Source organism: Somniosus microcephalus, chromosome 3 (genome assembly GCF_052327205.1).
Source record: "Somniosus microcephalus isolate GS21.2 chromosome 3, FLI_Smic_1.0, whole genome shotgun sequence".
Taxonomy (NCBI): Eukaryota; Metazoa; Chordata; class Chondrichthyes; order Squaliformes; family Somniosidae; genus Somniosus; species Somniosus microcephalus.
In genome coordinates, this window is record NC_140989.1 from 357973585 (window position 1) to 357991749 (window position 18165).

The 18165-nt window shown below is 50.0% G+C and overlaps 1 protein-coding gene across 1 annotated transcript in view; it reads right to left on the reverse strand.

The window, feature by feature from the left end:
• adgrl4 (adhesion G protein-coupled receptor L4) overlaps window positions 1-18165 on the reverse strand; it is a 191119-nt gene that overhangs the window by 95586 nt on the left and 77368 nt on the right. The window contains exons 3-8 of the mRNA XM_085978287.1: window positions 14849-15001; window positions 6544-6614; window positions 5015-5194; window positions 4699-4882; window positions 1223-1339; window positions 919-1124 (exon numbers count right to left, since the gene is read on the reverse strand). Of these exons, the coding sequence (XP_085834413.1) occupies window positions 919-1124; window positions 1223-1339; window positions 4699-4882; window positions 5015-5194; window positions 6544-6614; window positions 14849-15001 (911 nt within the window). The remainder of the gene's footprint in view (window positions 1-918; window positions 1125-1222; window positions 1340-4698; window positions 4883-5014; window positions 5195-6543; window positions 6615-14848; window positions 15002-18165) is intronic.

The window sequence follows — 18165 nt, forward strand, 5'->3', positions numbered from 1 at the left end:
CTTCATTTCAGCTCTCTAATTTCATTCAATGATGTATGTGGCTACAAAAGACAAGAGCGATCTCTCCGTATTAGAGTATTCTTTCTTTCTGCGCAATCCTTTGAGTGAAGGAAGCAAGGTGGGCCAAACTATGCCTCCATCCTTTAACAACTTTAGGTGTTCGGTGTAAGGCCAGCCCTGCTCGGTAAGCACTTTCACATTATTTCGCGGACCCCCCCCGGAAAGTTTCTACGTACCCCAGTTTGAGAATCACTGCCTTAAACCACTACACCACCCCCCCACTAGCGGAGCTCATGAGTATCTTTGGATAAAAAAATTACAAACACTTCCTTTGATTTTGTTTTCAAAATACCATTATTTTCTTAGCTGTATGGGGACCTTTCGTTCAGATCTTCTTGTGCATGAGGTCACTCGATACACATGGAGACCCTCCCTTTAGATCTCCCAGTGCATGAGGTCACTCAATACACGTGGAGACCCTCCCTTTAGATCTCCCAGTGCAAGAGGTCACTCAATACACGTGGAGACCCTCCCTTTAGATCTCCCAGTGCATGAGGTCACTCGATAAACATGGAGACCCTCCATTCTGATCTTCCTGTGTATGAAGTCACTCGTTACACATGGAGGCCCTCCATTCTGATCTTCCTGTATATGAGGTCACGCGATACACATGGAGACCCTCCATTCTGATCTTCCTGTGCATGAGGTCACTCAATACACATGGAGACCCTCCGTTCAGATCTGCTTGGGCACTGTGAGTCTGGGGGACACATGTGGGCAGTCCCTATCGGTATTTCAAAAAGCAAATGATTCCTCCTAGTTTCCTATTTGCAAAGCACCCGCTCCAGCTTCCCGTTTAAGCAGAGCTTACTGCACACAGCGACGCACTTCATCTCCCTTGCATGTACAGGCACTAACCTCCAAATGCTTCAGTGTGAACGTTACATGGTCCATAAGATACAGGGTCGGAGGGTTTGCTTTGATAGCTGCTGCGACGATGGGCGAGTTCATGGCCAAGTCCTCTCGTGGTGCCGTCCCATTGACTTCCCTCTCCCGAGAGCTATTGGACGGTTTGAGCAGGGAGCCAATACTATTGTACTGAAGGAAAATGATTGTGACAGTCCCTAATGGCACACAAATTTTTTTTTTGATAGGTATTACTGACAAGCAGGACAAGGAAACCGCACTATTAATTGATCCTCCAGAGCCGACGGTTACCTACCATTAGAGCTGGTCCTTTTGGTCTTCCGTTGAGAAATACTTATGAGATTCCCTTCCAAGTTTGCATGAAGATGTGGGTGCTTATCATGGCTTAAATCAAAAGTATATAGTTTAAGGGCTGTAAAAGCATAAAAATATATATTATTAATAAGTCATGAATGGCAGTCCTGTCTGTTCAGACACTTCTAAATATAAACACAGACTCTACACCTGTCAGTAGTGTGATGAAATATTCCATTCATCACTCATTGGTATTCTCTGCCTGTGACTGTGGTTGGTTTCAGTTTCATTTCCCTTACCTCAGTTCCGTTTCCTCACCATTGTATTGTACTGTGTGTAGGGCTCCGCCCATACCTGGCCCCTATGTAAGCTGGCCCAGCCTGCATCACATCCAGTACGGCAGACCTCTGGATGGAAGATACATTCTCCTCTGTGTGTTACCTTCTAAGTCAATAAAAGCCTTGTTTTGTTTCGCTAACATCGAGTCTCGGATTTATTGAGGCACATCAAGTAGAATATAACAGAACTGGTAAATAATTCACAGATTGCATGAAGAAAACAAGGCTGAATTTAAACAAACATTTTTTTTAGCTTACTATTGCAGAAGCTATTGAAAGTTACCCAAGTTTCGTATTTCCCAACAGCATAGCTGTCAGCCTGGCTCAGTTGGTAACACTCCAAAACATCGTCAAGATGGCCGACACAATAACCTCGCCCACTTCTGGCCTCTTCCCCTCCCGCTCACTGTTGGAACCCTCAGCTGTGCCTTATCACCTCCGGGCGCGGCTTCTCTAACTCTCTCCACTCCCAGCTCCACCCCGCACCAACCTTAACTCTTCCAAAACACTGCTGCCTCTCCAACATCATTCTTCCCTATGTTTTCCTGTGATTTTGGTACATCTATTATCCCCGCTCTCCTTTTTCTGACTGCCTGTCCGCCTCTTATTTTTCAGGTCTGCACCCACAGCATTGGTCCAGAATTTGCTGCCGTGCCTCGTTGGTTAGGTTATTTTTCCTCACCCTTCAGTTTGAAGTATTTCTGCGCCACAAATTGCTGGAAGTGGCAGCTGATGACAGCCTCGGTGAGGGCAACGGGACGTCTGGGACCTTGGAGAACAATGGGACCAACAGTCTATCTCCTTAACCCATGAGATTGAAGGATGGAGGAAGAAACAGAGGAACGACGGAGGAGGAAGTAGAATGAATTGGAGTCAAATTAGATACAGAAAGAGAAATAAAGTGAGAGAAAGAAAGATTGGATTAAGAGGAAGAGAAAAGAGAGACAGATCGGAAAAGTAAGAAAAAAATTGAAAAATGTAAAATTATAAATTTTGAAAACCTCTAGGGGCAATTTAGTACCTGCAGGAGTGAGACTCCACAGTTTCAATTGTCCCCTTTCTGGGCTGGAGAGGAAAATAAATCTCATCATTAAAAGAGTCCTTACGTGGTCAAATACCAGCCCTAACTTTCTGCGGCGGGTTTAATTCATTTTAACAGCGCAAATTGCTTGAAACTCACGGGGAGGGTGACGGCGAGCTCCAGTTTTCGCGAGGCAAACAGCGGAACACCGCAAATCATCCAGTAACTTGCGGCGATTAACAAGTCATGGCGTATCCCTTCCTCGCCACATATTGTTGGGATTTTTACACACTAATAACGACGTGGGCATGAAACACGCCATTCTCTCCGCAGATGCTGACTGACCTGTTTTTGTATCAGATTTTCATTAACTGTGGATTTTTTAGTAGCCTCCTATTCCGTTTGCTTACTGGCAGCTCACGCTGCCTAGAAATGACTTGAAGCATTTTTCTTTATAATTGATTCAAACTATTAGCATAAGATTTGCCTTTTCGTTGCAGGTAAACTTCTACTTACTGAGTAGCCTTTCCATTTGTCTCTATGTAAACCACATATTATCCTGTAGTAATCTCCCTTGTAAGAACTCTTATTTAACCTGTCTTGAATAGCAAAACATCCCAAGGCGCTTCACAGGAGTGATTATCAGACAAAATTTGACATCGAGCCACATAAGGCGATATTAGGATAGGGCTTGGTCAGAGAGGTAGGTTTTAAGGAGCGACTTAAAGGAGAAAAGAGAGGAAGAGAAATGGAGAAGTTTAGGGAGGGAATTCCAGAGCTTAGGGCCTCAGTAGCTGAAGGCACGGCCGCCAATGGTGGAGCGAAGGAAATCGGGGGGATGCGCAAGAGGCCAGAATTGGAGGTGCGCAGAGATCTCGGAGAGTTGTAGGGCTGGAGGAGATTACAGAGATAGGGAGGGGCGAGGCCATTGAGGGAGCTGAGCACATGGATGAGAATTTTAAATTCAAGGCGACGCTGGACCGGGAGCCAACGCAGGTCTGCGAGCACAGGGGCGATGGGTGAACGAGACTTGAGTAAAGGGATGAGTAAATGAGTGCAGGAATCTAGAATCTCCAAATCCAGGGGCCTGGGTCTGAAATAGGCACAGGAGCCTCATTTCAATTTTAAAATGAGGCCCACGCTCATTTCAGGGCCATTTAAAAAAAGGCTCCAACTAACTTAGCAGCGGCCCCAACATCGGTGTGGATTGGGTGCACCCCCCTGCTCTGCTAAATCAGTCATTGTTGCTCCCAATTTACACCTATGAAACGGGCGCAGTGACGTTGAAATTAGGCCCCACCGTGTCTCACATCACTTTGCATGGCAAATTACTTTTGGAGTGTAGCAATCCTTGTTACGCAGGCAAAGCAAGCTGTGACGAACGAGTTACACTCGCGCCGTTTGGTGATTTTCTTTATACAAACTCATAAATTCATTTAAGGCCCTTTGTATATTCTGGATCATCTTTAAACACGGGCTGTAGCATCATCTGTTACTGCACCTCCGTGCAGTACTGAGGGAGTCTCTGCTGCACCGTCGGAGGTGACGTCTTTTGGATGAGACTTTACCCGAAGGCCCCATCTGCCCTCTCTGATGGACGTAATAGATCCCATGGCACTATTTCGAAGAAGAGTAGGAGAGTTTTTCCCCGGTGTCCTGGCCAATATTCACCTCTCAATCAACATCACTAAAAAACAGATTATCTGGTCATTATCACATTGCTGTTTGTGGGAGCTCGCTGTGCGCTGATTGGCTGCCAGGTTTCCAACATTATCCCTCACAAAAGCACTTCATTGGCTGTAAAGCATTTTGGGACCTCCTGACATCATGAAAGGTGCCATATAAATGCAAGTCTCTCTTCCTTTCTACAAAAGGCACTGCGTGTGATCAATGCCTGTTGGAATTTGAAGGAGATGCTGGGACTGACAACGTGAAAAATATTGTCCTCAAAAAAAAAATACAGCAGCAGACTTGAAGCATTCTTTGAAGATTACATGAGGACCAAATGTTTAGAAGAGAGCAGCTCGAATTTACCGAAGCTCGTAACGACCCCATGGGGAGACGTTGGATGCACAGACTCGCAGGCTAAACACCAGCACTGCTTTGCTCTCAACTCACCAATGTCACTCTCCTTAAACGCTAGCTCTGTCGTCCTTTTCAAGTGCTGTGAGATGCCGAGTGCTGATTTCTCCATGGCGTGCAGCAGCTTAGTGGCGCTCTTTCGCCTCTCATCTTCCGCGATTTCACTCCACACAGCCATTTCATTCGGCTTTAAAAGATTGTTCACCATTTTAACCAGTGCCTAGAGTGTGTGGGTGTATGTGTGCATACATATAAAAAAAAACAATTACTTGGATTTTTCAACACAGGGTAAAGACTTCAAAAGTTCATCGTACGATAAAGCAAAAAAGATTCTCTGTTTTGAATAACCTACGTTGATAGTGGCATTGGTAATCACTCTCCTATCAGGCACAGTCTCGTTGATGGTGCTCAGAGATGGGATTGATCGCGAGAGGACTTCGACGTATAAAAGCACGTCAGTGGCTGACAGGGCTCCGCTGGTATTTCGGGCTAGCTCCTCCAGGATGACCTGCGGTTCTTTTATGTTGCTAAGCTGTCAAAAAAACACCAAACCCTGGTGACTGTCTTTGGAATTAGTGCAGCGTACACACAGGAACATAGGAACAGCAGGAGGCCATTCAGCCCCTCGAGCCTGTTCCGCCATTCAATGAGATCATGGCTGATCTGCGACCCAACTCCACATGCCCGCCTTTGCCCCATATCCCTTAATACCTTTGGTTAACAAAAAGCTATCAATCTCCGATTTAAAATTAACAATTGACCCAGCTTCAATTGCCGTTTGCGGAATATAGCCGATACACAATATACCTCAACCACTGTAATCATAGTTAAACTGCATCTCCATGAAAAAACGTACGGTGGTTTCAACCCAGCGAGAGAGAAAGACGTTCCACCAGCTCGTCTCACCAATATATTTTTCATAAGTCAGTTATTATTCCAATCAGAGCTGCCAACCCCAGGAATCCATCGCTTCTCTACAAGTTAGTTTATTCAGTGCAACTGAAGCTTTTCTTCCTCTCCTCTGTTTTTCACCCTCCATCTCCTGGAGGTCATGTTGTCTCCATTGGTGTCAGGTTGGTCCTCGCCTGGTGGCTATTCTACATGTGATTTCGGGCAGGCTATTCAACCGCAAAGAGCATCGCAGCTGAGCCAGACACCCCGACATCTGCTCTTTACAGCAGGGGTGTCTGGATGACGGCCAGGCCAGAGTGGGAGCCACGGTGGATTTTATCGGCCCCGAGTGCCAGGAAGACTAAAGCACCCCTACCGCACACTCCCCGCATCCCCCGGCTGAGATCAGTTAACGCAGCGCATATCAGGAATTGAACCAGGGCAGCTTCCCGTACTGCATCCTCCCACACCCGCGACCTCCACCACCTAGTAGGTCAAGGGCAGCAGGCGCATGGGAACACCACCACCTCCAAGTTCCCCTCCAAGTCACACACCATCCCGACTTGAGCATATATCGCCGATCCTTCATCGTCGCTGGGTCAAAATCCTGGAACTCCCTCCCAAACAGCACTGTGAGAGCACCTTCACCGCACGGACTGCAGCGGCTCAAGAAGGCGGCTCACCACCACCTTCTCAAAGGGCAATTAGGGATGGACAATAAATGCCGGCCTGGCATTTAAAAAATGAGTTAAAAAAAAACATGCCTCCGCGAAACCGGCCTTTAAACAACGGAGCCATCAGAAAATCCCCTGGAAATGCCTGATCAAAGTTGACTTGTATGAAGTCTCAGTTTATTACTAAAATAAGAGTTTGTTTCAAAATGGCAGTGGTTTGCACTTTAGGCCGCTTTGATGCACAATCTTATTATAAAGTTCAAAGGACCTTGTTTTTCTGCATCGGTTTCTTATCTTATTCGAGATGTGGCATTACCTGATGCAGGGTCTCATTAATCCTCCCAGAGAGACAGTCGTTATTTAAATGGCAGGGTATCTCTGAAATCTCTGAAATAGCAGGGGAAAAAAAATCAACATTAACTTCAAACAGGTGTCCAACACATGGTCAGATTGTATTATCGACTAAACTGTTCCCATCAATGACATTGCCATTCAGTTTGCCTATCGCCGATTACTTGACAAATAATTATCATATATTAACTAATAAATCACCTGTCATATAATGCCCTTGAAAGTAATTTGATTGCTAATTTAGAGCTTTTACAATGCAAATTTTGTACCTGATTAAATTATTAGAGCAATGCACTCTGTGGCAATTTCGCCCAGCCGTCCGCCCCTGGAGATACAACCATTTACAGGGAAACCCCGTTTATTGGATTGACAACACAGGAATCCTCGGAAGATTTCACCTCAGGAGTGGGGAAGCAGTGCTTCAGTTCATTCGCAGGTGTCAGCTGCGGCTCAGCAGGCGGAGTCAGAAGGTTGTGGGTTGAAGCCCCAGTCCAGAGGCTTGAGCACATAGTCCAGGCTGACACTGCCGGTGCAGTGCTGAGGGACTGCTGCACCATTGGCAGGAGCCATCCTTCGGCTGAGATGTTAAACTGAGTCCTCACCTGCACTCTCGGGTGGACATAAAAGATCCCGTGGCACTTGACGTAATAAAACTCACTACTCACTTGGTTTGAGCAGAAAGCAAGGCTTTAATCAACTTGTTTCAGAACATGGAGGTCTAGTTGTACTTCACTAGCTCCTTGTCTTACAAAATGTCCCTGGAAAGCTGGGGCCCACGCCCGAGTATTTATACTCCTTGGACGGCGCCACCAGCTGGCCGTCCAGCGTTATTTCATAAGTAGTTTCTTGATGATGAGATTTATAACAGCACTGATGGAAGAAGAGCAAGGGGAGTTCTCCCCGGTGTCCTGGCCAATATTTATCCCTCAACCAACATCACTCAAACAGATAATCTGCTCATTATCATGAGTAAAGCATCAGTGGAAAGCAAAATTGGTTAGCACAATACTGCAGTTACAGTTTGATTGCACCCTTGCTCACTCATTTTCAACCAATATCTTGCTTGTTGTTCACGTTCAACGCGCAGCACTACGGCATGTTGGGAAATGGGTTGGCAGCTACAGAGTGTTGGGCTCTCGATTCCAACTGTGCCACCCTGGGCAGTTGCCCTGTGGAGACTAGGCACAGAAAGAGGGATCTTTTACATCCACCTGAGAAAGCAGATTGGGCCTCGGTTTAACGTCTCAACTGGAAGACCGCACCTTTGACAGCGCAGCACTCCCTCAGTGCTCCACTCCTACGCAGAGGGTTGTTCGGGCATGGAACGCCCTACCAGAAACAATGGTGGAAGCAGAATCCGCCATGGCTTCTAAAAGAGAAGTGAATAAAAACTTGACAAAGGAAACATTTAAAGGGGATTTTGCAAAAGGGTAGGAAAATGGAACTCTCTTTCAGAGAGCTGGCACAGGCGTGATGGGCTAAGTGGTCCCCTTCTGCCCTGTAACGCTCTATAGAGTAGAAGCTAGACCTCATTCTTCTTGTTTTATTGTTGTTAAACAGGCGCAAGGAGGGCTAATTCTGGGGACCAACATGCCACGCCCAAAGTACACCTGAGCGACGTCGGACCCGATATTGGGTCATGGCATTTTTCAGGCGTCCCTGGCGGTCACCTACAACAGGTGCTAAGCCCCTGACATATGTGAATGAGGGGCCTAACGCCTGGTTTAGGCCTCCTTTGTGAACATGGATTACAGACGAACGGAGCAGGAGCCGGACCTCTTCCGCTCAGGATTCTTCAGCAGCCTAAACAGTGGTGGCCAACAAATGGTGAGTTTTTTTTTCAAAACATTTCAAAAATGCGCGCCTGTGAAGCCAGGAGATGCAGGAGTGTTCCCACGAGCTGATCGGCCTCCTCTTCCATTGATGGTCCACACCCCCGCCCTGATACTTACCTTCAGGGCACAGTCGGCGAGGCGAGCGGCTTCGAGAGTGATCTTCTTAAAATGGGCGTCTGGCCTCTGGAGGGGTAACAGGTGCCAGCAGTTCACCTGAGGCCCAGTTTCGGGCTGACCTCGGGCCTCCCGCTGGGACGTTTTCAGACATGGCGGCCATTTCAGGCCTGAAAACAGGCCTTAAAGGAATTTCTGGACTTATGAATCCATATAGCACGTTTCACATCTCTCAGAATGCTTCACCTACAGTAATTACTTTCTGGCGTAGTGACTGGTATGCAAATATTTTGCACAGACAGCAAGATACTACAAACATCAACAAGGTGAGGAATAACCAGTTAATCTAATTATCTGCTAGTACTGGCTGAGGGAAAAATGTTGGCCCAGGATGCTGGGTGAACCCCCCGTTCATCGAATAGTGCCACGGGATCTTTAAAACCCACCCGAACACCGCCACAGTTTAATAACCTTATCCGAAGGACGGGACCTCTGACAATGCAGCACTCCCCGGTAAGGGACTGAAGAATGAGCCTATGTCGTGCGCTCAAGTCTTTGGATTGGGGCTCAAACCCTTCCCACCTCCCGCTGTCTCCCCTCTCCTCCCCTTCCCTCACCCCCTCCTCTCTCCTCCCCTCCCCTCACCCCCTCCCCTCTCCTCCCCTCCTCTCTCCTCCCCTCCCCTCACCCCCTCCCCTCTCCTCCTCTCCCCTCCCCTGTCCTCTCCTCCCCTCTCCTCTCCTCCCTCACCCCCTCCTCTCTCCTCCCCTCCCCTCACCCCCTCCTCTCTCCTCCCCTTCCCTCACCCCCTCCTCTCTCCTCCCCTTCCCTCACCCCCCCTCTCCTCCCCTCCCCTCACCCCCTTCCCTCTCCTCCCCTCCTCTCTCCTCCCCTTCCCTCACCCACTCCTCTCCTCCCCTCCCCTCACCCCCTCCCCTCTCCTCCCCTCACCCCCTCCCCTCTCCCCCTCCCCTCTCCTCCCCTCCTCGCTCCGCCCCTCCCCTCCCCCCTCCTCCCCTCCTCTCTCCACCCCTCCCCTCCCCTCACCTCCTCCCCCCCTCACCCCCTCCTCTTTCCTCCCCTCCTCTTTCCTCCCCTCCTCTCTCCTCCCCTCCTCTCTCCTCCCCTCCTCTCTCCTCCCCTCCCCTCACCTCCCCCCTCCGTCTCCCCTCCCCTGTCTTCTCCTTCCCTCTCCGCTCCTCCCCTCCTCTCTCCTCCCCTCCTCTCTCCTCCCCTCCTCTCCTCTCCTCTCTCCTCCCCTCCTCTCTCCTCCCCTCCCCTCACCCCCTCCTCTCTCCTCCCCTCCTCTCTCCTCCCCTCTTCTCTCCTCTCCTCCCCTCACCCCCTCCCCTCTCTTCCCCTCCTCTCTCCTCCCCTCCCCTCCCCTCACCCCCCTCCTCTCTCCTCCCCTCCCCTCAACCCCTCCCCCTCCTCTCCCCTCACCCCTCCCCTCTCCTCCTCTCCCCTGCCCGTCCTCTCCTCTCCTCCCCTCACCCCCTTTCCCTCCTCCTCTCCCCTCCCATCCTCCTCTCTCCCCCTCCTCTCTCCTCCCCTTCCCCCCTCCCTCACCCTCATCCCCTCCCCTCTCCTCCCTTCCCCTCACCTCCTCCTCTCTCCTCCTCTCCCCTCCCCTGTCCTCTCCTCCCCTCTCCTCCCCTCACCCCCTTTCCCTCCTCCTTCCCCTCCCATCCTCCCCTCTCCTCCCCTCCGCTCCTCCCCTCTCCTCACCCACTCCTCTGTCCTCCCCTCTGTCCGACTCCGAGACAAGTGTGCCAAATTAGCTCTGAAAAGTTTGCTAACAAGTTCATACAGATTCTAGATTAATTTTTTTTTAGTGTAAAGATTTTTTTTTCATCAGCTGTAATAACAGACCTTCACAGATGATGTGGGTGGAATTGGGCTCTGGTTTGAATGTCGAAATCCCTGAAGATATTTGAAATCCACTAATACAGGAGCAATAAAATCCTCCAATTGTATTCTGGCAGTGAGCATGGGCACCACAGCCCCTAGCAAAATCTCCACTACATTCATCAATGTCTATAAAATTCATATAGTGTACAGCAAACAACATTCATTTTTTTAAGGCATGGCTAAGGTTTCATCATATCCAACCTCCCAAACAGCAAAAATCAATTATTCGCAGATTTCCAAAATGGGGTTTCGCAAGTTTCTACATCGGTTCAAAGACTGGAAATGTCAAGATTCATTAGAATAATCGTTACTTCTGCATTCAGTGCAGTGGGACCTCCGATATCCAGCAGATGGGAGGGGGCCCTCCTCCCCTCCCCTTCCCTTGATGGATAATGGAGGGTGGCAGGTATCTGAGAGTCTCCAAGTTTTTATCTTACATGTAGCGAAGAGCAAAACACTGGCCGTGGGAACAAGGTAGAATATAGGAACAGGATTAGGCCATTCAGTCCCTTGAGCGGGCAATAGTGAATCAGCAGCCCATCTTACACTCTGTCCATTTATACTTGCATTGATGTCAATTCACTTTTGCCCGTTTCATGCTATTGCTGAAGACTCATTTCATCCTTTATGTGGGCACAGCATTTGTGAGGAGTTTAAACCTCAAGGGGGAAAAATTCGGTATCGCCCCATTTGGGGCGCTATTATTGGCGGTGCGCAAAGTTTAGCGCCTGGTGCTAATTATCGCCTCCGACAGCAAACTTGGCTTTTATCGCCCCTGGAGGTGATTGGAGCGCTAAATCAGGCACTTCACACTTCTCTTAAGGCGTTAAGGCCGAGGACCGAGGCGCTACCTCACAGCACTGGTGAAGCTCATGTGATTTCAGTCAGCAATGGAACACAGACACACTGGCACCATCCAATTCTTAAAGGGGAGTTCTGAAGAATGGTCATCGACCTGAAACGTTAATCTGTTTCTCTCTTCACAGATGCTGCTTGACCTGCTGAGTTTCTCCTGCATTTCCTGTTTTTATCTTAAAGGGGAGGGTTGATCTTGCTCTCCCTCCACATCCTGCTCATTGCAGCCTTGAATCTTGGACTGAATCTCAGACTGGAGAGGCCTGTACATCAAATCTGCTGGAAAGAACAATGGAGAGACCCAGGGAAGAGCTCAGAGTGCAGACCCCATAGTCTCTTCTAAATCGATACAAGGAAGGGCAAATCAAAACCAACCTGCAAAGTGCTGCTCAGTACCCAAAACTCCTTCACACAGCGTTGAATCTCTCCAGAAGTCTCTCTCTCTCTCTCTCTCAGACTGCGTGGTGCAAAAATGTCACTGACAAAAAAAGGCAGGAAGCGGTCGCCTTTAAATAGCGTTCCCCCAGTCCCTTTCTGACAGCATAACGCTCCCCTCAACCTGTCGTTGCTAGCGGCAGGCGGTAAGGCAGGGGGCGCCACTCAATATCCGGTCTGGAGCGCTAACGGGGCGTTGCACACTCGACTGACGTCACGATCTGCCGGCGCAGGAGATCATGGCGGTAGTGTTTAGTGCCGCCGTAAAATGTCCGATCAATTTCGCGAGAGGCGCAGATATCTCCACGCCCGGGCACTAGTTGCTTTGCGCCCCACTTAGCGCCCTCTTAAGGCGCTAACGGGTGGCGCTACCAACTGAATTTTTCCCCCCAAGTCTATTGTGCACAGGGTGGACTGGCTCCCCTGAAATAGTGTGAGATTCTTCAGGGTTAGTAATATAGTAACATTAGGAACATGAGTAGGCCATTCAGCCCCTTGGGCCTGCCCTGCCATTCAATTGGATCATGGCTGATCGGTATCTCAACTCCATTTTCCCGCCTTTGCTTCATATCCCTTGATACCCGCACCCCCAAAAAAAAACAATCAATCTCGGTCTTGAAAGCTCCAATTGTCCCCCACCATCCAAAGCCTTTTGGAGTTGAGAGAGTTCCAGATTTTTACTACCCTCTTAATAAATTAATCTTTCGTGGACCGTGAGGTTGATTTATGTTGGACACTGTTGACTGTTGTTATGTAGGCAAAAGACAGCTGCCCACCCTCACCACACAAACAGCAGTGGCGCAAATGACCACTCAACCTGCCCTTTGGTGGTCTTGGTCAGGGAGGAATGTTACATAGAAGATAGGAGCAGGAGTAGGCCATTCGGCCCCTCGAGCCTGCTCCGCCATTCAATGAGATCATGGCTGATCATCCAAACTCAGTACCCTGTCCCTGCCTTCTCCCCATATCCCTTGATCCCTTTAGCCTTAAGAAATATATCTAACTCCTTCTTGAATATATTTAATGAATTGGCCTCCACTGCCTTCTGTGGTAGAGAATTCCACAGGTTCACCACTCTCTGGGTGAAGAAATTCCTCCTCATCTCTGTCCTAAATGGCTTACCCCTTATCCTTAGACTGTGACCCCTGGTTCTGGAGACCTGGAGAAACTCCGCTCTGTTCTTTCAATAGTGCCAGGGGGGATCTTTAATGTCCACCTAAATCATCAGGCAGACAGTGCCTCAGGTTAAGATCTCAACCAAAATACACCTCTGACAGCTGAGTCACTCCTAACACTGGAGTGGCAAGTCTAGGCTTTGAGCTCAAACCATATAGAATCATACAGCACAGGAGGAGGCCATTTGGCCCATCGTGCCAGTGCTGACCCTTTGTAAGTGCTATCCAATTAGTCCCACTCCCCTGCTTTTTCCCCAAACCCCAGCAAATTTTTCCTTTTCAAATATATATCCAATTCCCTTTTGAATGCTACTATTGAATCTGCTTCCACCGCCCTTTCAGGCAGTGCATTCCAGATCGTAACAACTCGCTGCATAAAAAAAATTATTCTCATCTGCCCCCCTGGTTCATTTGGCAATTATCTTCAACCGGTGTCCTCTGGCAACCGACCCTCCTACCAGTGGAAACAGTTTCTCCTTGGGCTTGAATTCGCAACCTTCTCAACCACAGGTGAGAGATATTCTTTCCCCTTCACTCTGAAGATGTGGCCGTCGCGGGCAAGTCCAGCGTTTATTGCCCATCTCTAGTTGTCCTTGAGAAGGAGGCGGTGAGCCACCTTGTTCAACCACTGCAGTCCATGTGTTGAAGGTGCTCCCATCTTGTCAGTACTGGCAACTAGCGGAGCGGTGAGTCCCTTCACAGGAAAATCAAACGTACAGATATGCTAACTACAATTACAAAATGGTAGCCAATGGGTTTTGACAACCTTTGACCAGACTGTGCTTATACCCATTAGCTGGGGGCCGTAAATATAAGACAGTCACTAATAAATCCAATAAGGAATTCAGGAGAAACTCCTTTATTTAGGAAGTGGTGAGAATGTGGAACTCACCACCACAAGGAGTAGTTGAGGCAAATAGCATAGATGCTTTTAAGGGGAAGCTAGATAAGCTCATGTGGAGCATAAACACCAGCACAGTCCTGTTGGGACGAGTGGCCTGTTTCTGTGCTGTAAATACTTAAGGCTGGATTTTCATTGAGGAGCCGGGTAGGAGGCGGGACTACAGCTTTTGGGTTTGTAGTCCCGCCTCCATTGAGTTCTAGCCAACCCACGCGATTTAGACTTGATTGATCTTGTTGAGCCCGCCCAGCGGGCTCAGCAGGCCAATTAAGGGCCACCCGGCAACAGGTGATGCCACAGATTGAAATTTCATCTGTCAAGACCTTTCGACAGATGAAATATCAGCGTTTCACAGCTGTTTGAAGCTGTCAAACACTGACAATCTGCACTTCAGGTTAATTCCTTCCCCTCAGGATGATTTAGAGATCTCCCCGGAACAGAAAGCAGAGGCTGTAGATTTTGACAGCTGGCGGCCATTCTGCTTTCTGTGCCGGTGAGATGAGGGACTCCCGAGATCTGAAGGAAGGAAGGCTGTAAAGTTAAGTAAAGGTTAGTAGAACTTCTTTAAACAAATTACACACACCAAACACACTTGCCTCTGCACTCATGCACCCATCACTCACCTGAACACCGGACATCTCGACCCCTCCAAGCCCTTCATCAACAATGAAAATAGGGATTAGGCTAAAAACTACCTGTTAACTACCTGTTAACAGGCAGTTAATTGGCACTAATCCCCTTCCCGCTTCGGGTGCCAGTACGGGTCGGGTACCCGCCTCCTTTGAAACTGGCATGGAGGCGGGTTGGGGGCGGGATGGGGTCGGGACCCCCGATTTCGGGATTTTAAACCCCTACACGCCTCCAACCCCGACTCCACGGCCCAATGAAAATCCAGCCCTTATAAGTCATTCTATGTAAATTGGCACTGATGTGCTTCCAGCGTTTCCAATTTTTATTTCAACTTTCCAAACCTGACAGTTTCTTTTAATCAGTGCTTTCGAACTCAAACGCAATCTGTGCGATCAAGCGAGTGGTTGTTCGTACCTTGGCAGGTGGTGCCGTCATTTGGCGTAAATTCCTTCTTCTGTTCTGACGACTCGTAACCTTCGACGCACGTGCAGTAGTAACTCCCATGCGTGTTGGTGCAGGTTGCATTCTGTCCACACGTTAATGTTGCATTCTGGCACTCATCATCATCTGCAATAGAAAAGTTACCTGTCATTAAAGCCTTCAAAAAGAAGAAAGAAAGAATATGCATTTCTACAGCGTATTTCACAACCTCAGGACGTCCCAAAGCACTTCACAGCCAATGAAGTACTTTTTGAAGTGTAGTCACTGTTGTAATGTAGGAAACGCGACAACGGTTGGGGAGTTCCTCCCGGTGTTCTGGTCAATATTTATCCCCCAACCACTAACATCATTAAAACAGATTATCTGGTCATTATCACATTGCAGTTTGAGGGACCTTGCTGTGAGCAAATAGGATTCTGTTTTCCCCTAAATTACAACAGTGACTACACTTTAAAAAGTACTTTATTCGCTATAAACCGCTTTGAGACAACCTGAGGTTTTTGTGAAGAGAACTATATAAATGAGGGGATGGGGGTTGGGGGGAGGGGATGGGGGGATGGGGGTTGGGAGATGGGGGTTGGGGAGGGGATGGGGGTTGGGGTGGGGATGAGGGTTGGGGTGGGGATGGGGGTTGGGGTGGGGATGTGGGTTGGGGAGGGGATGGGGGTTGGGGATGGGGGTTGGGGATGGGGGTTGGGGGCAGGGATGTGGGTTGGGGAGGGGATGGGGGTTGGGGTGGCGGGGATGGGGTTTGGGGGTTGGGGATGGGGGTTGGCGATGGGGGTTGGGGGGCGGGGATGGGGGTTGGGGTGGGGATGGGGGTTGGGGGAGGGGATGGCTTGGGGATGGGGGTTGGGGTGAGGGGATGGGGGTTGGGGTGGGGATGGGGGTTGGGGGCGGGGATGGGGTTTGGGGGTTGGGGATGGGGGTTGGGGGCAGGGATGGGGGTGGGGGATGGGGGTTGGGATGGGGTTTGGGGGCGGGGATGGGGGTTGGGGGATGGGGTTGGGGTGGGGGTTGGGGGCGGGGATGGGGTTTGGGGGTTGGGGATGGGGGTTGGGGCGGGGATGGGGGTTGGGGCGGGGATGGGGGTTGGGATGGGGTTTGGGGGCGGGGATGGGGGTTGGGGATGGGGTTGGGGGCGGGGCGGCGATGTGGGTTGGGGGCGGGGATGGGGGTTGGGGTCTCCCGGGAGAGTGCACGCCGTGTTTCCCCACAGGCTGAAGTGTTTTAACTCCAAAGCATGCGTGTAATGTCAGGGACAGGTTGACCACCCGGACATCAGTCTGATTGACAGGCTTGGCTTCCAGTTGAGTGGGGAATGATGGACGAGTGGACGGAGTTCCAGGTCGGTGGGAGCCTCGATCCCGTGGGGGGTTCCGATCCCGGGGTGGGGGGCGGGGGTCTGGTCACTGACCTCGGGGGTGGGGGTCCGATCCCAGGGGGGGGGGGGGTGGGGGATTCCGACCACATACTCTGGGCGGTCCGATCCTCAAATCAGGGCGGGGGTGGGGGGAGATTTGGATGGTGGGGGGCTGATAGTGGGGGAGCATGCGGGGGGTGGGAGGGAGGGGGGCCACGAGGAAGCACTCCTGCTCCTCTCAGCCCAAAATGAGTGATCCCCGAAGCTGTCCTCACCTTGCTGCAGCTAGTGATAATCCCGAGGCCTGGGAACCGTTCACAGTTAAACCTGTGCAGCAGGTTAAATCCGAAGCAGCCAGCCTCATTATAATATTCAAAATGCCGACCGGGCTCCTGGGAGAGTGTTGCCTGCCTGCCCCGCTGTCCCAGCTCCGTTAAAAAGGAAATATGCGGGTTGGAATCGGGATTCAGGTTTTTTTTTAAAACCCACCCTCACCCAAATTAAACGTTTTTCGGGTAAAACTCCCCACATTATTTCTGTTGCTGAAAAATAATGAACTTGATTTCTACAATGATAGAAAATTTTACTTTGGGTAAATGAACCTATCTATTGGAAATTGGAACTGGAGGATCTGTCAGTGTGTCCTTATTGGTCAGGGGTCTCTAGGAGTGAGGATATTAGTCAGGGGCCTTGGGGAGTGAGGATATTAGTCAGGGGTCTCGGGGAGTGAGGATATTAGTCAGGGGTCTCGGGGAGTGTGGATATTAGTCAGGGGTCTCGGGGAGTGAGGATATTAGTCAGGGGTCTCGGGGAGTGTGGATATTAGTCATGTGTCTCTAGGAGTGAGGATATTAGTCAGGGGTCTCGGGGAGTGAGGATATTAGTCAGGGGTCTCGGGGAGTGAGGATATTAGTCAGGGGTCTCTCGGAGTGAGGATATTAGTCAGGGGTCTCGGGGAGTGAGGATATTAGTCAGGGGTCTCTAGGAGTGAGGATATTAGTCAGGGGTCTCGGGGAGTGAGGATATTAGTCAGGGGTCTCGGGGAGTGAGGATATTAGTCAGGGGTCTCGGGGAGTGTGGATATTAGTCAGGGGTCTCGGGGAGTGAGGATATTAGTCAGGGGTCTCGGGGAGTGAGGATATAAGTCAGGGGTCTCGGGGACTGATATTAGTCAGGGGTCTCGGGGAGTGAGGATATTAGTCAGGGTTCTCGGGGAGTGATATTAGTCAGGGGTCTCGGGGAGTGAGGATATTAGTCCGGGGTCTCGGGGAGTGTGGATATTAGTCAGGGGTCTCGGGGAGTGAGGATATTAGTCAGGGGTCTCGGGAAGTGTGGATATTAGTCAGGAGTCTCGGGGAGCGATGATATTAGTCAGGGGTCTCGGGCAGTCAGGATATTAGTCAGGGGTCTCGGGGAGTGTGGATATTAGTCAGGGGTCTCGGGGATTGTGGATATTAGTCAGGGGTCTCGTGGAGTGTGGATATTAGTCAGGGGTCCTGGGGAGTGTCGATATTAGGCAGGAGTCTCGGGGAGTGAGGATATTAGTCAGAGGTCTCTGCGACTGTGGATGTTAGTCAGGGGTCTCGGGGAGTGTGGATATTAGTCAGAGGTCTCGAGAAGTGTGGAAATTAGTCAGGGGTCTCGGGGAGTGAGGATATAACTCAGGGGTCTCGGGGAGTGAGGATATTAGTCAGGGGTCTCGGGGAGTGAGGATATTATTCAGGGGTCTCGGGGAGTGAGGATATTAGACAGGGGTCTCGGGGAGTGTGGATATTAGTCAGTGGTCTCGGGGATTGAGGATATTAGTCAGGGGTCTTGGTGAGTGTGGATATTAGTCAGTGGTCTCGGGGATTGAGGATATTAGTCAGGGGTCTCCGGGAGTGTGGCTATTAGTCAGGGGTCTCGGGGGGTGCGGATATTAGTCAGG